General features: G+C 42.3%; 3 protein-coding genes across 5 annotated transcripts in view; 2 read left to right on the forward strand and 1 right to left on the reverse strand.

Annotated features, from left to right (window-relative positions):
* Positions 1 to 24,573, reverse strand: part of LOC125880938 (dynein regulatory complex protein 1-like) — a 480,097-nt gene that overhangs the window by 333,782 nt on the left and 121,742 nt on the right. The window lies entirely within an intron of this gene.
* On the forward strand, positions 756 to 13,372 carry kmt5b (lysine methyltransferase 5B). 2 transcript variants are annotated; one of them, XM_049563670.1, is made up of 10 exons: positions 756 to 877; positions 4,496 to 4,741; positions 4,828 to 4,975; positions 5,368 to 5,533; positions 5,622 to 5,731; positions 6,005 to 6,171; positions 6,324 to 6,343; positions 6,446 to 6,582; positions 7,699 to 7,898; positions 8,244 to 13,372. In XM_049563670.1, exons 2-10 carry the CDS (start codon positions 4,585 to 4,587, stop codon positions 9,725 to 9,727), a joined length of 2,589 nt encoding a protein of 862 aa, XP_049419627.1. In that variant the 5' UTR covers positions 756 to 877; positions 4,496 to 4,584; the 3' UTR covers positions 9,728 to 13,372. The 2 variants fall into 2 exon arrangements, with proteins under 2 accessions (XP_049419627.1, XP_049419636.1); XM_049563679.1 differs by lacking the exon at positions 756 to 877 and adding an exon at positions 885 to 1,056.
* LOC125881064 (G2/mitotic-specific cyclin-B2-like) lies at positions 17,903 to 21,084 on the forward strand. Its single transcript, XM_049563995.1, has 8 exons — positions 17,903 to 18,061; positions 18,241 to 18,351; positions 19,344 to 19,613; positions 19,694 to 19,852; positions 19,926 to 20,162; positions 20,466 to 20,606; positions 20,702 to 20,812; positions 20,886 to 21,084. Exons 1-8 carry the CDS (start codon positions 18,032 to 18,034, stop codon positions 20,994 to 20,996), a joined length of 1,170 nt encoding a protein of 389 aa, XP_049419952.1. The 5' UTR covers positions 17,903 to 18,031; the 3' UTR covers positions 20,997 to 21,084.

Here is a 24,573-nt window from a genome sequence, read left to right on the forward strand (position 1 = left end):
GTTAATACAGTAAAAGTGAGAAGTCATAAGGTCTAAGTGTGGCTCTACGTCACTTGTTCCAGCCTGTTCTACTGAAGATCTGCATGGATCCATCATCTAGCCTAGTTCCCATCATCCGGCTCTGTCAAGGGGGAACAAAACAAGGGGCATCAAAGTAATAGTGCGGTGAAAGAAATAAGTCATACAGTCTAGATGTGGTTCTAAGTTCACTTGTAGCCTCTTCGAGTGAGGTTCTGCATGGATCCATAGTCATGCAGAACCATAGGCTCTGTGGAGGGAGAACTTAGGAATTGAAGAGGATTGACATCAGGTAAATAGTACAGTAAAAGGGAAAAGTATATACGGTCTAGATGTGGTACTAAGTTCACTTGTAGCCTGTTGTAGAGAGGTTCTGTGTAGAACCGAGCAGGCAGAACCTCACTGTTGTCTGCCCACCACCGTTGGATTCTTTAGGAAGCGTAAAGAGGTTTGTTTATGCAGCACTACTTTTGTGTACATCCGACAATTACTGGCAACAACTAAGATAACGGTTTTCGACATTTTCAACTTAAACGAGCTACAAAACCTCGAGAACAAGGTTCACTTTCAAAGTTGCACTCCGTCTCCTCAAGCACTGTGTCTCAATTCGGTCCCGACGGACGACATCGGCTGCGTATTTGTTGGATCTACTTTCTTGTGGCGGATGGCTGTGCTGCGCCTTTCTCTGGCTCTCTCCGCCATCTTGAATTTTAATGTTAATTTCTTAAAAAAAAAAAAAAAAAAAAAAAGAAAAAAAAGAAATGTGTTTCCTGTGATATTTTCGTTTAAGGGTGTCGTGCCAAATTTGGATTAGTTTGAAGGAGTTTTAATTCGTGATTGTTTTTACACAATCAGTCCTGTGAGTATTTTCTGTTTGTTCTGCCGCTGTGTTCGACTCGAGACATTTAACGCTACCAACGCGTGAAAATGCTTTCAGCTATTTAACTGCCAGCTATCATCAGATGATAAATAATGCCTGCACCGAGCCTCCGGTTATCACGCTTTCTCTGATGACCACCATACATCGTGTCTGCTAAGGTATCGGCACACAAACTAACTTTTAATTCGCTTACAAATGATAGATTTAGCCTGTTAGCCTGTGACTAGCTAATGGCTTCCACATCAAACAATCCAAGCTAATGCAGCGTATGTTAGCCTGCTGTGGTCCAGGGGTCTGCAGGTAGGCACCGGGACATGTGTGCAGGTAAATATCGGCTATTGTCGTCGAATATCTGATGCACATCATCTCATTAATGTGAGAAAGGGTTGTGTTTTTATCGACTGTTGTGTAGCTCTATTGACTGCTAATGCTAGCTGACGGAAGCTAACTTAGCCTCCTGAAGTTAAGTTTGATGCTAGCAGGCTAACACAATCTAAGAAGTACGTTAATGTCACTTAGTGTTTGTTGTCTAAATACCGGGGGATACATTTAATAAACGTTTGGCTTTCAGGGGTTCAGTAGTTGGATGTTAGGGGGCTTAATGGAACAGGCAGCTTGAGATGTGGAGTGAGTGTGTTAAGGTGTATTATCATTAAATATCACCACCCGTGTACATTTCTGTTTCAGTCTTTGTGTTGAACTACGGGTTAACTGATAATGTTTTTAAGGTCGGTGGGTAACTGGCCGTGGCTTATTGCCGGCGTTTGCTGCAAGCTAACCACCATCACCACCACCAACACGGCCGAGCATCTCCCGGCGTCGCCTTTCGGTGGCTAGCTCCATGCTAACGGAGTGTACATGGGTGGAGAGGCGACAGTTAGCAAACAATGCAAAGCTGTAATTGATAACTCTGATACAATCTCGGCCCCAGCTGTCGTGTGTGTGGCCTTCCGGGTTTCCACAGCTTTTCCTGATCCCTGTGGCGTGTTGTGGTTTTATGGTGGCTAATGTTAGCATGTAGCTAAAAATGCGAAGCCTTTAAATACATCGATTATAAATGAGATGATGCTCCTTGCGACGCAATCAGAGTCTTTACCGGCCAACCGTGTGTGAACATACATGGGGTCTGACTCCGGCTTTTTGTTTTGCTCTCAGTGAAGTTGCACAGAAATAGACATAACAGCTAAAAACAAGGACAACAAAGCTGCACGAATAATGACACAGAACAGACGGGACTGTTATGATCACAAGTGTGTGAAAAGAAGTGTTTACTAGCCTTTAAATAAAGACATACATAACAATAACCAACAGTAATAAATAAATAAAGAATAGTAAGTCGATATACATGTTAAGTGTTCTGTAGGTCATAAACAATAGAAATAGTGCCAAGAAATAAGTACTGAATGGAGACATACGAACCAGTTGATTTGAGCATGAATACATGTCTGTTTATCGTACACACAGTATTTAGGATTCATGTTGACAGTGACAGATGAGATGCACATATTTTAGGAATGGTGCATGAAGAACTGAGTTTGGAAACTACATTACTGTTATGACTTAAGTATAAATACTGTGTGGTGTGTTTTATGTCATTCTTAACATGATCGTGATAATGTGATTTATGTGATCCATAAATGAGCACAGCCATACTTGATGTGATGTGTGGTGGCCGTTGCACTTGAGTCGGTGCAGTATTTGGGGTTACCACTGGGCGGCGCTGCAGGATCATTTTTAACTTGTTTCCTCAACACTGCTTTCCTGTGTATGGAAGAAGTATTCAGTAGTTTTACTTGAGTAAAAGTAGCAATAACTTGTGTAAAAATACTTGATTACAAGTAAAAGTCTTGCCTTCAAAAACTTACTTGAGCACAAGTTCAAAAGTCTTGATATTGAAATATACTTTAAGTCGCAAAAACATAAGTACTCATTATGCAGGATGGCCCGTTTCAGTATAATGTTTATTATATTACTGGTTTATAATTATTGATGCATTAATGTGTTCATCACTTTAATGTTGCAGCTGCTGAAGGTGGATCTCATTTTAACTGATTTATATACTGCTAGGTAGTTTTATCTTAATTGTTAGAACTTCAGAGTTGATTTATATTTTATATTAATAATCCAAACCTGCAAAATAAGATAAGTTACCAAATAAATGTAGTGCAGTAAAAAGAATAGTATAAGCCTCTGTGATGTAGTGGAGTATAAGTTTAAAGTAGAAGTAAATAGAAATACCAAGCACAGTTTTGTTCAGTTGTATTTAGCTACACCACTTTAATAAATGTACTCAGGTACTGCTTCAGCCTGCCACAGTGTGAAGTCACCACTGGGCGGGCTGACTGATGCTGGGCACATTTTGCACTTCAGCACCTGTCAGTAGAGTTCTAATGGTTTCACTGGGCGATTGCTGTGACTGACTGGGACCACACTTTATGAACACTCTGTCCAAGCTGTTTGGTTGATCAGAATCAGGTTTATTACCAAGGAGGTTTCCCAAATGTGGAATTAGCCTCGGTGTTTCAACATGTGTATGTCAATAAATATGGTGAAGGAAAAAAAATAGAAGCAAGTATTGCAACAGACAGAACGTGTCAGTAAAATAGAAAAATCCACAATAAAAATATGAAAAATATGTACAATTGTAAAAAAATATATTTGTTTGTAAAATGAAAGAGCTGCACAGTTTTTTTTACAGTAAAAAAAAAAATACAAAGAGAGTATGTGTGGTGTGCAGAGGTAATAATCCAGAAGATGTGCAATGTAACCAATTATGATAGGAGTGGAAATGTTATGAACTGACTCAATGAGTTGACTGAGCTGTATCCACATGTTGTTTGGACAGTCCTGCAAACTGATCAGAGATTTCGATGTTCACTCCGCTACATGTGTGAAACCCTGACTGTCTCTGAATGAGTTACTGCATCCTTGTGTGTCCTCTGGCATTTTGGTGCAATTTCATACATACTCTTTAAAGATGCTCTACTTATGGTCAGAGCCAAGATGCAACTTAGTGTGAAGTGTGAACAGGGCAGATGATTGATTGATGATGAGTATTCCTAATTAATTGAGAGAAGTTTCATTTCTTGTCAAGTGACGTGGTGAAAACATCTTGCAGCTCAGTCTCCATTAGAAGTGTTGGTGTTGTACATTTCTGCAAACCACAAGTCAGAAAAAGATCCTGTTTTTCATGGCACTGTCCTGCTGGAAACAGCGATAGGTCACGAAACAACAGCCAGTTTCATTGTTTGTTGGTCTTGAAGAGTGGTTCGCACCTTGACATGTGTCTCACCTAGATCCCCAAAGGTAAAGTCAAAGTATACACTACGTCACTTTAGAAAAGTTGGTATGATGCATGTTAACCATGCAGATGTAACGTATCCATGGTTTGCAGAAACATACAGTGCCAACATTTTCCTGTGCATCTCGTTAGATTCATGATAGTCGTGTTTTTGTTTTTTCCTTGGCAGTCTCTGAGCTGGGAACACATCCACCTGCCCATTTCCATCCCATTTTGTTTAGTATTTATTCAGCCTGTGTAAACTCATTAGATTTCTTGGCACCCAGTAATGTTTGTTGCGTCTGCTCTGCCTCCAGGTTTCAAACTCTAGACCCCAGTCTTCCCCACTCAAGAGTGTTTCTTCATCTCGGAGACTAAATGCAACTGGACCAGGGGGCTTGTGGGCATGAAGTGGCTGGGCGAATCCAAGAACATGGTATTAAATGGCAGACGACACGGAAACAAGTTGACCAGCGAGCAACCTGTGAGCCAGACTCGCTCTCAGCACTCACAGCGGACATCCCTGCGCCACAACAAGAACAGAAGCCGGCGATGTAGCCGCAGTGAGTTTAATGTGTTTATGTTAATGAATGTAAAGCTCCTTCATCTGTCATGTACGTTAACACCCATCTGTGTTTGTTTCTCACAGGGTTTAATGCAGCCAGTCTGGAGGCAGAGAGGCGCTATGTGCCCTCCTCTGGAATGACTGCCAAGGAGTTGTGTGAGAACGATGACCTGACCACCAGCCTCATCCTGGATCCATACCTGGGCTTTCAGACACACAAGATGAACACCAGGTCAGCAGCTTCATCAAACGCAAAATAAGGGCTGTGTAAAATGTAAAATGCCATAGGCTTGTGCTAATAGCATTAGCATGTTGTATTTGTGCAGAAAATGTGTCGGGATAAAAACAAATGATTTGTCTGTGAATCCTGCGAGTTATAATTGTTTTGAATCAACTAAACTTTACAGCACTTCACAGTAACCCTGCCGCCGACTAGTGTTTTGGAGGTGTAACTGCAGAGTGACACAGACACACCACCACACAAGTATAAATGCTCGTCACAGCGTAGGCCGCTCGTGTAGACTACAGCGTAGACATAGAGTTGACACACAAGTATAAGTCCATTTTTCGATCACTGTTTCTGATTGTCACATTTGTCGTGTGCCGTTAATGTGTCCCTCACAGATTTCGACCAATTAAGGGAAGACAGGAGGAACTGAAGGAGGTCATCGAGCGCTTCAAGAAACACGACAACTTGGAGAAAGCTTTCAGAGCTTTGACCACTGGAGACTGGTCCCGAAATCTTTTTCTCCACAAGACAAAAGCTCAAGAAAAGCTCTTCAAGCAACATGTAAGATAAATCTTATCTAAGATGGTCTTCGCTGTTTTTCCCTCCAGCGTCACAAACGATCTGATGACTAACTTTATGTTCTGCACAGGTATTTGTGTATCTGCGGATGTTTGCCACAGACAGCGGGTTTGAGATTCTCCCTTGTAATCGCTATTCATCGGAGCAAAATGGAGCTAAAATTGTGGCAACAAAGGAATGGTGAGGACATGCTGCCACCTGTTAGTTATGATTATACAAACACCTACTCCCATTAGCCCCCACCCACCAAACCTATCTTGATCTTTGAACGTCTCTACCTTGTCCCCCAGTGATTGGTTGGATGCATGAGTGTTAGCTGTATAGCCTGCACACACAGGCTGCTCTGGATACACAGCAGTTATCTGACTGTGTGTATGAAACACTTTGACACACGGTGATGCAGCCTGCTGTTGCTGTGTGTAACTAACCATTCCATTGTGTGTTGTTTTACAGGAAAAGAAATGACAAGATCGAGTATCTGGTGGGGTGCATTGCTGAGCTTTCAGAGAGCGAGGAAAACATGCTGCTCCGTCACGGGGAGAATGACTTCAGCGTCATGTACTCAACCCGCAAGAACTGCGCGCAGCTCTGGCTGGGACCAGCTGCGTTTATCAATCACGGTACTAATCGTCATAGTCTCTGGTGATCAGGCATCGTTAGAGCTGTAACAACATGATGAGTTGCCTCACTCTGCGGGATTTGTAAAAAATACTGTTTTTGAATATCCAATATTCTTAATAATGACATGAATTTCATTGTCTTCTTTTTTCAGATTGTCGACCAAACTGCAAGGTGGGTGTTTTAAATGTCTTCTAACAAATCTCTGGATGAGCTGCTGTTGAATGTAAGAAGCGCTGTAAATAAAAACGTACTGAAACATTATTTTTGGTTTAGTTTGTGTCGACAGGACGGGACACAGCCTGTGTGAAGGTTCTGAGGGACATTGAACCTGGAGAGGAAATCTCATGTTACTACGGAGACGGGTTTTTTGGGGAAAACAATGAATTTTGTGAATGCTATACATGTGAACGGTAGGTGTGACAACAAACGCACTATACAGAATGTGATGAAAATGTTACATGTGCAGCATGAGTCTATGTTTCCACCAAAAGTTCCTGTGACTTTTCAGGGAACTAAAAGGTTCCTTCAGCTCGTTGTTATCTGCGTTTCTACCACGGAAATGAAAAAGCAACATGACAGGACGGGGGCTGCTGGTGGCAGGTTCAGTGTGCCCACCTGGTTCATCTAAAAAACACGCCAGACTTTGTTTCATTTTGACGACATGCTGCAGAATAAAGCTGCAAGTTGGATGTAATGAATGAAATGCAGAGACAGAAAATGAAACTAGGAGGATGTGTCTCTACAGTAAATCATCTGTTGATTGTTTGATGGTTATTTATTTCTGCTTTAGTGCGAAACAGCATTGTTTGCTTCTCTCATTCTCCAGCTTTCTCACAGCACCACAGCACTGTGTCTTTCTCTCAGGTTTCTCTCTGTATTTTTAAAAACCAGTGGGGAAGTTGACAGTAAAGTCTGTCTTTACTTGCACTGATATCCAACAGAGAGCAATGTTCTCTTGTTGTCCTAAAATGGTCCTGAATCGACACTAAATTACTTCCTTGTTTTATGAATGAGACAGTAGAGAGGTTGAAGCAGTCATGCTGTGTGTGTTTGACCAATCGGCAACGGTTGCCCGGCAAACGCTGCCCCAAAAGTTCCTGTACATTGAGGACTTACTAGCATCTGATCAGGGACTTTTGGTAGGTTAAAATAATGTCCCCAGAAATAAAAGGAAATCTTTTTACACAAACTTCCATTTCAAAAATGCATTTGAGTTTCAAATATATTAATAAAATGTTTGTTTAACCGAAAGTGACCCTTTTATTTCCTTTAAAAGTAATTTTAACTGATAATAATAATTCTGTAACACGGCGATACCTTAAAAGTGTAATATTTTGACTGTTGACCAGGAAAATCTCATAGCATTGCAACCCTAATATCAATATAAGAATTTCATCAAAATATAATCCTTCAGGTGTGTTGAGCCAATACATGAGACTGAACTTTACACAGTGCTGTTCACTCACAAGTAAATCAAAATCATTGCAGTTTCCTCACTCTTAATAATGTATTTTGTTGCTGTACAGACGGGGCACTGGTGCTTTCAAATCCAAAGCTGGACTGCCAGTGGAAGTGCCGGTGATCAACAGCAAGTACGGGTTGCGGGAGACGGACAAGCGGCTCAACAGGCTGAAGAAGCTGGGGGAAGGAAACCGGAGCTCAGACAGTCACTCTGTAGGCTCCCACACCGACGTTGACTCTCAGGAAATGCCAAAAACACATCAATGTAAGAGCCCCCTAAATATTTAATGCTTTTGCCGTAGTTACTGCGTAGGATCAGATCACAAATGGAAAAACTGGGGAAACAGAAGAAATCCCATGTGGCAGTGCAGAGTGGTAAAGGTATCGATTCAGGACATGTATTAGTATTTAATGCTGTAAAGTGATGAACAAGGATGTCGGGGATTCTTCCAATCATTTGAAAGCATTCTGTCATTCTAAGTATTGTTATATTATTAACGTTGAGTCAAAAATATCATATTTTTGGTAAATATCGTCCAGCCAATGTCTGTAGGCGACTGTCTGAGAATATTACGGATGTGTAATGTGCAACATTTTTCTTCCCCACCAGCTGCCAGAAAAAGAACATCATCATCATCTGGCCTGAAGTATAAAAACAGGACTCAATCCAGACAGACTTTGTCCAGAGCCCTTACTACCTCATGTTCAAAACAAGGTCGTGTTAACAATAACAGGGTACCAAAGAGACTAAAATCCCAATCCAAGCCTTCACTAAGTAAAGTCCAGTTGCGGAGTCGCAGGCGGGGTGCGGAGCCCAAGGCGTTGGCCAAAGGAGAGACTTGCCAGCTGGGTCTCAGGGACTCAAAGGTGTCGCTGTGTAAAGGTGTCACCGTGAAGAAGGAGAAGGATGGACAGGAACTGGTGCAGCAGACGTTAGGCCAGCGGGGCTGCCTCACCCGTAATGCTGTCAAAGAAAATGGCAATCTGCAGCATGTGCAAGGCAGCGAGGGCAGCCAGTGTTCGACGTACAGAACTCGCAGGTCCACACGGACCCTTGTAAAAGCCCAGGAAACGGCAGCTGGCTTTAAGCTGGAGCCCAGTGCTATGGATGGCTTGAGCCCAGTCCCTGGTGGAGTGGTCATTAAAACAGAGCCAGCTGACATGGAGGAGTACCTCCGCCACGGAGTGGGACTGGAGCCGCCGGCGTTGGACACTGGCTACGCCAGAAGAGGCTCATGCACCAGGCGGAAACGGTTGACACGGCTCAGGACTGAGCGGACAATTAAACGTGAGGACTCGTACGGTGAGCCGTTCATGCCGGTGGCCGCTGGCCACGCTGCTAACTTCTCAGACTGTGGTAATGTGTTGCTGAGCTTCGCCGACAGGCACAGGGACTACAACGGGGTTTCCAACGGTGGCAAATCCCTCCGCAGGGATAAGGGTAAGAGTGGCTGCCGATCACAGGACAAGGGGAAGAAGAAGCGTCAGATCACACGATACGACGCTCAGCTGATCCTGGAGAACAACACGGGCATCCCCAAACTGACGCTCCGCCGGCGGAGGGACAGCAGCAGTAGCAAGACCAATGACGCCAACGACCCCATTGGCTCCTCCAACCTTTCTGCCTCGACGGTCAACTCGGCCTCTTCCAGCAAAATCAGCATCAAGTTCAGCAAGGACCACGACAAGGACAAAGGCAGCTCGTACATAGCCAAACTGAATAACGGCTTTGCCCCCGTGGTCCACGGTAACGCCACCAAGCTGAAGATCCAGCTGAAGAGGGAGGACGATGCACGGAGAATATCCCAGACAAAGGCGGACCAGATGTCCTATAACGGGGACATGGGCCAGAGTCTGGAGGCCAGGAATGGTGGACATCGGACCCAGAAGGTCCTGGCGGAGCCGTCGTCTGACGAGGATGACGATGACGAGGAAGAGGATGATGACGACGACTACTTCGACAATGAGTTTGAAGACGATTTCATTCCACTTCCTCCAGCGAAGCGCCTCCGACTCATCGTGGGCAAAGACTCCATAGACATCGATATCTCCTCCAGGAGGAGAGAGGATCAGTCTCTGAGGCTCAATGCATAAGCTGTGGAGCTCATCACTCCCACCTTCCCCCTGTAAATAACGATGACTCGCTAATCAACTGTTGTGTTGATGTAAAAGAAGTACAGTAATTTAAAAACAAAAAAAATTGCTGAAAAATTAAGAACCTGAATGAACGTTACTAGAAGGTGCTGTTGACCTAAAACAAATCTCTCTGTTATTCACTTGTGTTCATCATGTTAATTTGAGTTCTTATAAAAGCAAATTATATTAATTAAGCTGAAGTTTACTCACCCAGCTCATTTAATCTGCATATGATGCTAAATGTAACCTGCAGGAACCTGCGGAGACGCCCTGTTTCGTCGTGTTGTTTCTGAATAATCTGGCTCGAAGTGAAAAACGAGAATTTGTTTTAAGTTCAACTCTTCCTTTAAGTGAATGCACTTGTTATATTCATAATGGACATGGATATTGTAGAAAGTGTACAGTATGGTGACTATCCCCTCTGTCTCATAGGCAGGTTTTTATTGAACTTTTGATTTCTGTCTCATAGTTTGTAATTTTCGTGTGATGATGAACCACCACGCTGAGAGAACAGTGTGGTGTGGTTGGTCCAGAGGCATTATAAGATCAGTCAGTCAGTTCATTTGGATTCAGGTGCCATGTTGTCATTATCCCAGCAGTTCTCCTGGTGAAGAACCACGTGACTGTCCCTCCAGGATTTCCTGCGCTGTTTTTGTCACTGTTGCGGCCCGAAATGTCTGATATCGCAGCAGCTTCTCTGAAAGATTGCTATGTTTAGTCATTTTTCACATTCAAATTGCAAAATACTCATGACACCGTCTCTAATGTGGAGCATTTTGTTATGAACATTCAGCGACTGAGGTTACATGGACATGAATAACCTGTTAATTAGGCTCATCCTGGGTATGATCATATTTGGGATATGGTGTTTATGTGAACACAGAGAAGTCGAGTCATTTATATTCCTCGTATGTATCCTGGTTTCTTTCAGCAGCACTCCAGCGAGCATATTCAGGTTTCTCATCAACAGAATGGTGTCTACGTGTTCATAAGAATAAACGGGATACTTGAAAACAGTGTTTCCAACAGAGTTACAATCTAGGTGTGGCAGTAGCCGACTGGGTGTCTGTCCCTGCTGTTCCAACTACTCTGTCAGAGTACGCTCTGCCCTGCGAGAATGTGGAGCAGTGAATAACCGCACAGTTTATATATTCCAACAATGCACCTAATGAATGGTTCAGCTCCAAAATTAGAAAATCAAAACGTGGCAGCAGATGTTTTATTCACAGCAGGCTACCACAAATAAATGAATGTGTGGGGAGACCCTGGGAAAACTTGATCATAAGCAGGTCATTCATGTCCATGTTAACGCACTCGACGATCAACTTTTGCTGCCATTCGACGCAGCGCTTAAGGACCGCCCCCGTGAGATGCTCTCCTCCTGCTTTCTTTGCCCGTTAGCATGAACCAACAGATCACAACATGATCTCATCCCTACTCACCATATTTTGCTGCTTGGGCAGACGCTTCACAGCAGCAGTTAGCATCAGACACCCCAAACTGAATAAAGAGAACTAGCCGCAGCGAAGGCCCCCTGCTGTGAACATACCGCAAAGACTTCAGTTGACGGCCGAGTAGCACGAATGTTCTGTGCCTGCGTGAGACGAAATAACTCTCCGCACCAGTGGACAGCAGTCGTCTGTATTCGTCATTCAAAAAGGGAAACGGGAAGACCGTCTTGACACCAGTTAGCCAGTCAGCACATTAACAACACAACCAGAGCATATTTACTGTCTGAGGTGAACAATAACACAAACCAGTAGCTCAGATAAGGATAAAGGAAAATAATCTGACCAATTTTTTTTTTTCATCTCATTTCCTCTTTGAGTTTAGGTCTTTGTTTACTTTCCCCACTTCAGTTTCTGTTCTATTAACTGATGGTGATCATGATAATCATGCTGATGGCAGCCCAACATTGACCGACAGCTAAGCACCGGCTTGGTATGTCAGGGCCTTCAATTTCACACCGAAACGGCAAGGTAACGTTTGCTGTGTGATGCTAACAGTTAGCCCTGTCACTGTGTGGGGGTCACGCTGAATTTACGGGAATTGGATGAATTTATGTTAATTCTTGCGATCACAAAATCCTGGAGGGACTGACTTGAATTTCAGTAATTCATAAATGATCCAACATTAATTACTGTGTGAGTTAATCATGTTTCTCTCCATAGAGATCAATCACGATTGTGTTAAACGTTTAAACGTTGTTTTTCTCCACAGAGAGAGTCGTATACAATAATCTCACGACAAAGAAAATCTGGTTTGTTTCAGGAACATTATGTATGTGGACCTACAGTGTGTGTTCAGTTTGCCTGCAGTCGTCTCACAGTCACGACATGAACGATATAATGGAGTTGCACAATGTTTATTTTTCCAGTGAATCGACTCCAGGGCGCTGTAAATAAATGAATTAAGCTGCAGAAGTCCAGAAAATTAAAGCACACAAGGTTTTATAATCAGAGAATAAATGGACGAGTGTTTGTGGTGGGAGCTGCGGTATAATGGGAACATGGCACACGTGGTAGTTCAAAACCTAAATCAAACAAAATTCATACGTAAAGGCTACCTATATGCTTTTAAAATCTGAAAAGTAATGTACAGAAAGACTGGCTCACGTCCCTCAGCTTAACTGTTATTCAAGTCCAGTCTCACTTTATATTTACCTTGTCAGATTTTTGGAAGATCGACACTCGAGTTTGGGGAGGAAAAAAATCACATTGTCTGAAATGTTGTTAACTAGTGTAGAATCATGTATTCTTTTCTCTATGGTGCTACTTTTATTTCCTCACCTCTGTTTGAGTTTCTGTCCTGTGTAACTCGTGATTTGTAGATGGTGGCAGCATTAACCTCAACAGGCCCAAAATTCTGTAGAATTACTCATTTTATCAGTTGTGTTTGTAGCCTATTTAAGTTGTTTTTATTTTCTTTGCAGGAGCTCATGTTTCAGTTTTTAGTTTGCAAAAAGAAAAAGGTAGTAAAAACTGTCTATCCAACAGCATTAGGTGCCTTAAAGAGCTTTTGGACACATTTAGACCAAATTTGTAACTAATCAAAGAAGAGTGAAGAGTGACAATGCTAAGCCATCTGCTCCCCCCTTGAAATATTGAAACACTTCAAGTCCACCGTCAGTCCTCCTGTATATTATTTAATTTTTGTTGTGTGGAAGTAAACGAACTGTCCAATAGATCAAGGGATCAACTGAGATCGAATGTTAACCCACTTCTCCTTGTGTTAATATGTACTGTTCATATCACCAGCAGCTAATTCACCTGTTCTGAACCTGGCTCAGTCTTCGTCGGACGTCTCCATCCTACACTGTAAACTGTTCCAGGTGTACCGTCTGTGTGGTCTTTGTCCAATAGACAGCTGTCAAGATTTCCAATTGATTCAAAAAGTTTAAAAAAAAGAAGAAAAAAAAAGAAAAAACAAATGTGAATAGTTTGCGGACATTTTAGCGTGTTGCGTGGGTAGTGGGAAACGTAAAGAGAATTAAAAATGGACAGTTCATATATTGTCCGATATGTAAATCATGTGAACACATCTTGTACTTATTTAACAGTTTTGAATACTTGAAAACTATATAAAGTTTCTTTGTGACTCTTGTTTCCTGAGACTGATTTGAGGTCGGCTGGATGTTCACGTCAAAGTTTGTTTTTTGTTTTCTGTCTTAGCAGTGCAAATATGTTCTGTTCACCAGCGTCTGTCACAGGTATCATCACTGTCAAGAAATCCAATGAAAAGACCAAAACTAACATTGTGTTATTCAGCTCAGCTGCCAGCAAAAAATGTTGGCATTGTTTGTTTGTGCAAACCACATATACGTAAAAACTGCATGTTTCACATCAGCGTCTCTTGAGTGAAGCAGTATATGAGCTGACTGTCATCAGGAGGTGGAGGGGATGGTGGATGGTGTGACACCTGGGCAAGACGCCTGCCAAGTTGCAGACCGCTGTTAAAGACCAACAAACAATACAACCTGCTGCTTGTTGGCGACTCAATCGCTGTGTGTCCTGCCGGCATAGTGCCACAAAAAGTGGTTTGTGCCCCAAAACCAAGCACTTTAAGTCAAAACTTGATCTTGTCCGAACCATAACCAAATGTTTATTGTGCCTAAACCTTAACCCTCATGCATTTACCACAACAGTGCTCTGATGAAGGTCTTACTGACCGAAAGCTAAGCAATAATGTGAATTTTAGTGCAAATTTAAGTGTGCGGAAATCCCCCCCTTTTTTCATTGTGGACCACCACAATGGTGAAATATAAAGTTTCAACCTATCGCCTACATGTCTGTGAAGACTCTCAGTCATCCAGGTTATGGTAATCGTAAGTGCCACATTGTAGGCAACTGGACTTGCTTGTGTTTCTTGAAGACGTTTCGCCTCTCATCCAAGAAGCTTCTTCAGTTCTAAATGACTGGTGCAGAGTTGCAAGCTCTAAACCCTGTGTGGGTGTGCAGAGTTGTAGGGGTCACGTGAGCTCTGATTTTCAGAGTTGTTAAAGTCTGTATGTATGTATCGTCTACATAATAACGTACAAATGTAACATCTGTGGTTTGCAGAAATGCACAGTGCCAACATTAATTCTAGATATTGGGTAGCTGAAATCTGTTTCTCATCTGTTTATTGTTCCCATGTGGCTTTCAGCTCCAAGCCATAGACGTAACGTATACTCACGGTATTTCTGACACTTTCTGCGCCCTATTCGCTTTGCTGCCTTAAAACATGCACACACAAGCTTGATTGCTCGCCTCGTCTCTGGTAGTGGTCCTTAAGAGTCAAAACAATATTGATTGGCACCTTATTATTTAAGAGAAATCATGAAAAAACTACCAATAGATTTGGTGTCCGGACTGCAAAATTGAGCTTCTAGGATAGCGAGGGAATGATCCGCCCTACTACGCTCCTCCTGATTAGCTAGAACCTTCATTGGTTGGATTGGTTAGAGTTAGGGTAGGAATTTTAGGAGAAGCCAATTTGAGGCAGAGTAAGGCGGGCCATTCCTTCGCTACCTTATGATTTGCAAATTCACTGTCTGGACCCGAATTTGCGAATCATAGGATACCAAGGGAATAATCTGCCCCACACTTGGCTTGGCTTCGCTTGATTGGCTATTACTCAGTGCCGTTGTTGGTTGGATTGGTTTGGTTTAAGCAAGAGGAGTGGGATCGGTTAGGGTAATGTTGTCAGGGTAAGCAGTTCAGAGCCAGAGTAAGGTGGGTCATTTCTCTGCTTCCTTAAGATTCTCAAAATTCACGTCTGGACAGCGAACACTTATCATATTCCAGGTGGTGAATTTGTGAAACCTAGAGAAGCGAAGGAGTGGGCCACCTCTCCCCCATGGCTACAGGTAGGTTCTATCAGGTTTCTATCCATCTGTAAAGAAATGCACTTCCTTGTGTTGGAAAGTAGAAACATCTGCATATTTACATATCTACGGACACCAGTCACATGTCAGTGGAAACGAGGTGTCAAACTGTGGCCTGCAGTGATGACAAAGTCAGCTCACATACTGTTTAACTTTGGAAATGTTGAAATGATTTGTATTAAACATGCAAAGGCAACATATTCGTGGTTTGCAGAACTGTACAATGGCAACACATTCCTCTGGTGACCGCACTGCCACAGATTATTTTAGTGTCTTTCAGCTCTTGTTTTGGTTTTATGGCTCACAACTTAACTGTTTTGATTCACTGTCATCAGTGTTCCAGGTGCAGCTGACAGCTGTTTTCACACAAACAGATAAGCTCCAGTAAATCACTGGTACACCACCTGATCAGCACTGAACAGACGTTAAGCTGATGAGGAAAGAACAGTCAGCACAAATACTGTTCAGTATCAACCAAAGGGGGTAAATACAAATGTTGTTTTTTGATCTGTTATCTGGCAGCTGTTTGAATCTTTAATGTTTATCCTGATCTCGCAGGTGTTTACCGTCCACCCTGGAACAAGAACATTCTTTGTTCTTTGGAAGTTTACAGTCACAGATGGCGACCAGCAGCACCATCAGCATGGCTGCTGTTCCCTTCCTCCCTCTATTAATTAGTTAAAGTGCTGCATTTAAAATCCTAAGCATAAGTACAAAAGCATTGGCACTAAAATATACTTGTAGAAAAATAAAAGTACTCATCATGCAGAATGGCCCATCTCAGAACAATGTTTATTACTGGATTCCAATTGTGCATAAATGTTTTCATCACACGAAGCTGGTAAAGGTTTAACTTTGATGACTTTATGTGCTGCTGGATAGTTTAATGCACAATAATACATCAGAATTAATTAGGTTTATATTTCAAATAATCTGAATCTGTAAAGTAACTTTTCCTAAAAGAATACAAAGAAGTAAAAACTATGATACTGGCTTCTTTTAACATGCTGTTTATTACAGTGCAGGTGCAGTGTCAAAATGTGTCAGGTCTCCATTTGTGCATTTGAAAACATTATTTCAAAAAAGAAAAAGTAAAAATACAAAAATACTCATCCAAAAACAAAAGAAAAGAGACTGTAACTATTCCTTATATAGAGAGAGAGACAGAGGATGTACTAAAACTAAACCTAAGGGACATTTTGATGTACAAACGTGTTAATAAACTCAGGAAATGGATCATTTTCATTCCATTTTCTGTCATTTATATGAATATGAGAGACTTTATAACAAATCAACATAAAGGTTAAAGTTTAAGTTATAGTTACGGGAGAGTCACATCCCTGTGGTCGGTTAAATCCCAAGAAGGGTCCCAAATTTTCTGAAAGGTTGAAGGTTTTTCTGACATTATATAATATTTCTTAAGGTGTGCAGCAATCCATCCATCCATCCATCCATCCATCCATCCTTGTCCAGGGCCGGATCAAAGAGGCAGCAGGTTGAACAAAGCGCTCCAGACGTCCCTCTCCCCAGCGACACTTTCCAGCTCCTCCTGGAGGATCCTGTGGCGTTCCAAGACCAGATGAGATATATAATCCCTTCAGTGTGTTCTGGGTCTGCCCCTAAAACTCATATTCCCCAATATCCATATTCTTGGGTCTTGCTGGATATGCGAGCCTACTGTTATTGAGGTCATCATAAAACTGTATTTCCAAAATTCATCAATCACTGAGCAGAGCATTATCTTCACTGACTCAACATCACTGACACAAGGGCGAAATGTCGCTGTCAGTTTTATGTAGTCTGAAGGACATGTAATATGTTCTGTGAAATATATGAAATTGGATTTGCCTATGGTTCGTGGAGATAAATACAATCTGTGCCTGTTCCAATAGTTGATGCCAATCCTCCTCACTAAAAACACAACTAAAATATTTTTACCATTTTCCTTCTGTGGATATTTTATCAGGTTATAACTGATGCCATTTATGTGAGATGTTAGTCCTGTGGTCGTTGTACATGCCCTGCTATACAGATATGTTTCTAAAGGAGATTCTTTTGAGTTTTTTTAAATGTCTGTCAGAATTATTCATTTTATTGAATAGTTGTATAGCTTATTTATAGGTGATGTAGAGTAAGTATATATTTTTATAACACGTTTTGTTACAGATTGCTCCTGACGATTCTACAAAAACGCAAAAAAAAAAAAAAAAAACAAACATGATGGGGATGGTTTGCCTTTTGAAAGGCTGTCCAGCAAATGGCACCAGTTTTTACGTTATTGAGTTTTTTTTAAACCCATACATACATAAGTCCCTGTTTTCTGCCATGCATATTGTAAGAGGGCCACCTCATGGGCCCCAGTGCAACTGCCCTCCCTGCACAGTCTGTATTTACGCCCCTGGCTTCAAAAGTGATAGTACCAGCAGCATAAAATGTAAATACTCACTTCACAGTTGTGCTTGAGAAGTCCTCTATTTCCTTTGTTGTTTAAGTTTAAATAAAGCATAAATTTAATATAAAGCATATTTTTGTTTTTTAAAAATGTTCATGAGAATTTCATTATTTTTATTTATTTATCTGTTTATTTAATAAATTGATTACATTTATAAATAAATAAATACATCATAAGTAAATATTTTTATTTTTCATCATTTTAAAATCAATTTCCATACTTCTGACCTCATTGGTTTTTCAGCCAATCAGAAGCGTCCTCCCGAAGCTGTATCCAATCAGATTTGACGGAGCGCTATTTGAAAGCTGCAGGTCTCCATGTTGTTTACCTGCAGAAATCGGTGTCCACGGATCTCGTCGGTAACTCGTGTCGGTCTGCGCTGAACATAATTCACCGTGTCGTTTCTTTAAGTCACGGTTCGGTCTCGTGTCTGTTGACGGTAAACATGACGTCTGTGGCGGAAGCTCGTGCTGCGGTGAGTAAACTGTAAGCTAGCTCAGTTAGCATGGTGAGCTAACATGAGCTGTGTGTGCTCCCTGCTCGGCTCGTTGTTCTCCTGTGTTGTTCTCATGTTTGTTAGCTGACTCTTTCCAGCAGGAAACATTTGTGGAGTTTGTGCCGAGTGTCTGACTTTAGTGTCCGTGTGTGTTTCAGCGGCTCCCGGCCGCAGACAACCCGCTGAAGATGGTTAAAGCCACCGCAGGTGTGAGGAGAGCTGCTCTCGGAGAGATTACCAACTGTCCTGGAGCAGCAGTCAACACCAAGGTAACATGATGATGGAGGAACATCACTGTGTGCTTCAACAGCTGCTCTGCATGTGCTCTTATTACTCCTTCAGCTGTGGCTCATGTTGTTTCACTTGTTCTCAGAGCTGTGAATCACATCAGCTCAGTTTCCTCTCAACATGAATCATTAATGACACATTTAAAGGTTTTAATGTCGGCTCACATTTCAGTTTATGTTTTACTCTCTGATCTGTCTGGAGCTGCAAAACACATTTGAGCCTTATAATGAAGGTGACGCTGCCCATCAAATAAAATTATCCTGTCAACATCACTGATAGGTCTAAAGGTGCATTCATTAATATGTTTTACCACAAGGTGTCTACTCTGCAGCTGGATTTTTGTTTTTCTTCAAGATATTTTATTTAGTTTTCGATTTTGATAACAAAACATGACACAACAACTGAAACCCAACAGGCAGACCTTTTAAAACTTTCTCCATGCCACTGGTTCACAGAAGGAGCTCTGGGTTTAATTCACTGAAATAAAATGCATCTTGTCGCCAACAGGAGAAGTTTGTTCAAGTGTTTTTGCTGGACGCTCGTTAAAGAGCTGCTCACCTGGAAGATTCAACACAAACAGACAAGGATCCGTTTGGATTTAGTTATCAAAGATTTAAGTTCCTGTGAAGTTGAATATTTTTGAATATATTTAACTTTGCGGTGTGGCGTGAAGGCAAACAAGTCAGTCCACTCCACCCACTGTTTAGTTTACTGTTTCTCTGAGACATTTCCCTTTGTTGTAGAATCCGTAGGCAGAATCAAGACGACCCTCTTCTATTGAGGTTGGTCTCAGTTTAAAGGGAAAGGTGTCAGGCTGCAGACGTATGATGCACATTTTAACGGACAAATGTGAAAACATCTTCTGTACTCGTTGTATAAGCTACACAATTTTTACAGTCGGACTATAGTTCTACAACAGCGACAACTCAGAACCTCATTTCTGAATCAAACTGCATTAAACTTGTTTCCTCAGAGGACCGGAGCGACCAAAGCCAAACCATCTTGTGCCCAGAAAGTGAAACCTGTGGTGCCTCCATCAGTCCAGGTCGCAGCACCTGCAGATCCCCTCCCCCCAGTGTCAGAGGAGTCAGCTGACGTGTCCATGAAGGAGGAGGAGGAGCTGTGCCAGGCGTTCTCTGAGGCGCTGCTCACTGTGCAGGACGTGGACAAGCAGGACTCAGACCTGCCGCAGCTCTGCTCAGAATACGTCAAAGATATCTACAAATATCTGCACGTCCTGGAGGTAATTTATTCCCTCCATCCACCCAACTCTCTGCCCCCACCCTGCACTGCTGTGTGTGACATCACCGTCTGTCTCCACAGGCGCAGCAGGCTGTACGAGCCAACTACATGCAGGGTTATGAGATCACTGAACGCATGCGAGCTCTTCTGGTGGACTGGCTGGTCCAGGTTCACTCCAGGTTCCAGCTGCTGCAGGAGACTCTGTATCTCACAGTGGCCATCCTGGATCGTTTCCTCCAGGTAACGACCGTCTCAACGCTCTTTTCTCTTTGTGTTTGTGAGCTGTGTGAAACGTTTCCCCGCCGTGCTGCAGGTCCAGCCGGTCTCTCGCAGGAAGCTGCAGCTGGTTGGTGTGACCGCCATGCTGGTGGCCTGTAAATATGAAGAGATGTACGCTCCAGAGGTCGGAGACTTCGCCTACATCACAGACAACGCTTTCACAAAGTCTCAGATTCTGGAGATGGAGCAGCTGGTTCTGAGGACGCTCAACTTTCAGCTGGGACGTCCTCTTCCACTACACTTCCTGAGACGAGCCTCCAAGGTGGCGAATGTGAGTTCAGCCATGAATTTACCACGATATGTAATTTAATGATCAAGGATGTGGAGCTCCATCAGTTCTCTGGGTGTTTTCAGTCTGACCTGGTTACATAAACAGCTGCAGGTTTTCTTATCCTGCAGTATTTAAAGCTGATCAGTCTTTAGCTTGAACTTTAAATATGTAGACTTCAGTTGCCGTTAACAGACTGTGTGCAAACAGCAGGTTTAAACGCCGTGCTTTGACTAGAGCAGATTTGTAAAATGTGTGAAGTGTCCACCAGAGTTGTCAGTGGCCTCCATGTTGTCTGTGTCTCAGTCTGACGTAGAGAAACACACGCTGGCCAAGTATCTGATGGAGCTGACCCTCCTCGACTACGACATGGTGCACTACCGACCCTCTGAGGTCGCTGCTGCTGCGCTGTGTCTCTCCCAGCTGCTGGTCGACGGGCTGCCGTGGGTGAGTTTGCTGGAGTTAAACAAACATGTAGACTTAACGTGTTCACTGTGTGTATGTTTCTCTTTGCTGCTCTTTAATTGGCCGTCTCGTCTCAGTCTCCCACTCAGCAGCACTACTCCACTTACGACGCGGCCCACCTGAAGCCCATCATGCAGCACATCGCCAAAAATGTGGTGACTGTAAACGGGGGGAAGACAAAGTTCCAGGTGAGTCGACGGACAGGAAACATGTTAAGATGTTGTGTTGAGCACAAACTAAAGTGAGTTTGTTCCTCTGCAGGCCGTCAGGAACAAGTACTCGAGCAGCAAGCTGATGAAGATCAGCCTCATCCCTCAGCTGAAGTCGTCCATCATCACCAACATGGCGGCTCCTCTGCTCAACAATCCTTGAAGCCAGCTTTAAATTTTATCAGTGGACATTTCACTTGCACTTTATTTTAGATTGATCTCAATCTGTTGAGAAACTTCTAGTTTTTAATTTTTGATCATAGCTTTGTGGTCTGTTCAGAGATTTGGGTACGTGTTTGTCTTTAATCACTGATGTCAGATCTTTGTGGTACGACAGAATTTATTTGTGTGCACCTTGAGTCAAAGCCTGTCAGTCAACCTGAGCTTCCTGTTTAATGAGAAATGACCTGGTTTTAAGCAAACCGCAGTCGTGGTAGATGAGACTGTGGGACAGTGACAAACTGTCTGAACACTAAATGTTACTGGGAGTAGACATGTCTTTATCTAATCATGAGTTGAACTGGTGGACTATGTGTTAAAATGATCTGTGGAGCTTAGTACTAACTGAAAATGTTTTACCTACCAAATGGTTGTATTTTACTGACCTGGACACATGTCTGTTGTGGCTCAAGTTTTCCATACACAGGCAGGTAGTGGAAGATATTTCTGGGATGTTTATATTTGAATTCTCTTCATAAATTATTGAACAAACTTCTTTGTCTTGACTTTTTTGTTGACAAACTGCCAAAACAACTTCTTGCTCACTAATGTTCTCGCTATCAGTACTTCCCAGTTGAGTGTGTTGGTTAACTTGCCAAAACTTCACCAGCTAACAGGATCCTGACTCAAGTATTATGACAAATGGTGTGACTTTGCCAACAATAATCCTGAATCCAAATGTCCAGACTACACCACACTTTAATACTCATGGACTTTTGGGTGTGTTTCTGGGAGTGCTTAGTGCTCCAAATCCACAACTCATCCAGTCCACAAGAGCCTAAATCAGGCTATCTGCAGACTTCCAGAGTCTGTTTGGGGTGCAGACCTCACTGATTTAATTAACCAGTTTATTGCAATACAGATGTGATGCTTGTTTTTTATCCTGTCGGCTAACTAAAAAAAGCTTTGTCTTATGTAAAAGTTACTGTAGCCTATTAAAGCTTAACTTGAATGTTGTAGGCCAGAAATGATATTCAACATGATACAGAAATAAGCTATTAGTCATTAGTGTAAAGTATTTTCATGAGGGTTACCTAAGCCCCGTCTCCACCAAACCTTTCAGTCCAGTCCCTCTGGAACCAGCAGTAAGCCTTCAGACATGGTACCTAGACCCTGGGTGTGTTCAGACAGTCCTCTTAAATGTGGGCGGCGTTGTTGTCACTCACTGCTCCGTCCAGCACTCGCTGTATTTCCTCATCAGCGGTGACACAGATGGAAGTCTGCACCTGGTTTATCGTCCACAGAACGAGGCTGCACGCCCACATTTTCACAACAAAATAGAACAGGCTGCAGTGAGAGTCTCTCTCCATGGGATATTTCAAAATAGCAGCTTTGTGCATTTAGTCCTTCTCAGGCAAGCTCAGGGGTTTAGTGCTGCTGTAGCCCACAGGAAGTGAGGATTAGAATATATGACCTTCACATAATCCGCTCCAAATGAATCTATATTTTTAAAGTCATTACTAAAAGTGTGTGTCATATAAAAACTAAAGTGATGGTCAAAGTTGTCACAGTGAAATTTAAGGTGTGCTGATGGATTCACATCATCAACTCATGCATTGAGTAACATTACAAGTTAACGTTCCACCTTAAAAGTTGCCGGCAGTCGGCCCAGTGAATGAAGTTATTTTTTTCTCTTTCATTTTATAGTTGTAGTTTACTGATGTATGAACAGAGGTTACATAAAACCAGAGTGAGCGTCCTCTACTGACCAATCAGACTGCAGGGTTTCTAGCTCCACCTTTTAGTACCAGATCTGTGTGCTAGGTACCCCAACAGAGGGGGGACCAAACATGGGGACGCTAAGGAACGCTTCTGTTGGGACCATCCACAACTTTCACTGTGGGAACAGCTCTCTGGGCCACCGTACAAAAGGCTTCACACAACTTTTTCTACATTTACATTAGTCCTCCTTCACCTTGTGTAACTTCTCCTTTAAGTGAAGCTGAAGGATCTGAACACTTGACCATGACTGTCACATCTGACGTCTCTTTCTGTGTGTCAGTAGAGGAAGAAATAAATGAGGCCACTGTGATGAGACGTAACCGCAGTGAGAAAATGAATCCTGGCTGTGAGTCTGAGGTCACAGTGTCGTTAATCCTGAGCGTCACTCAGCTGTCATCAAACCATCTGAGGTCCAGCGAGAGAAACCGTCTCCTCAGTCGTTGGCTTTGTCTCAACGCCTGCAGCAGCGTTACACACACATCAGCCACAGTCACACAGTCAGCCGTACACTCATGCAGAATAAGGCCATTTAGAGGCTCTTGTTCCCTCACACTGTATGTGCTGTGGTGTGTGGAGGAGCATTGTACTCCTCAGACTGACCCTGACTTCACCACTCCTCCTCCTCCTTGTCCACGCTGACTGAATGGTGCTGAGCTGCAGGACAGAAATATTACCACAAGTTATTTCTAAAAAAAAACCCCACACATCTTGATTTTGTTCTGCAAATATGAAGAATTTTACCGTTAAAAACGTGGTGAATATTTCAATGGCTGGTTTCAGCATTTTTAGACATAGTATTTATTTGAATTTGAGTAATTTTAGACCAATAAATTAAAAAAATAAAAGATCATTATTGACTTTTTGTTTGACTTTGAATATTTAAAAGTTGTGAAACAGTAAACGGATTTTTTTTTAGGTTAAATAAAGACTAAGAGTCCACACTGTGAAAATACTCTGTTGCAAGTAAAATTAAAAAGTTCAGTAAAATGTTAACTGCATTCATTAATTTGAAATCACTTCACAGTCTCCCGCCTGTGTGGGAATAACAGAATGAGAGGAGAGGAGATTTTTACTGATTTTTTAATTCAGTGAAAATTTAACGGAATTAAAAAGAATCAGAATATATAGTTCACATTGGCCTCACGAATGTAATTATTCAGACATTAAATTAAAAGAAGTTTGCAGCTGCTGACTTAGTTACCTGCAGTTACCTGCAGACTGTCCTGCTGCTGCTGCTGCACTGCCCTCGTGGTTGAGTTGCACCTCTTTTGTTCACTTTAGTACAAGTATGTAATCGTGTATTTTAAAACTGTCCCCTGTAAGTGTCTGACTGTTACAGCTGTTACATCTCATTAGATTATTCTGACCCAATAATATAAAAGCAGGGTTTTACTGTTGTTGCTGGCTGAGGTGGAGCTCATTATTCGGAGCTATTAACAAATGATTATTAGTTATTTTTGGGGAGGGGCTTATGTTCAATTTACAAATCTAAATGGTGGTATTTTGTATTTTCCTGCCTTCTAAACAGACCGAACAAGCCAATCCAGCGGGTTTGGAAGGCCTGTTTTCTTCTTCTCACAAATTGACATCATTTATCAGCCAGAAACTGTAAAAACAGAAAATATTGTTGGATTTTTTTAAAATTTCCGACTGTCCTTGGACACATCATGTGGGACACACGCTTTAATCAGAAAAAAAACCATGACCAGATCTGAGCTTAAAATAGTGATATTTCATCAGAAATCACTTTGTTCTACGTCTCATTTAAAGTTTGGCCCAAACTAAACCGTTTGCATGAA

Source organism: Epinephelus fuscoguttatus, linkage group LG2 (genome assembly GCF_011397635.1).
Source record: "Epinephelus fuscoguttatus linkage group LG2, E.fuscoguttatus.final_Chr_v1".
NCBI lineage: Eukaryota > Metazoa > Chordata > Actinopteri > Perciformes > Serranidae > Epinephelus > Epinephelus fuscoguttatus.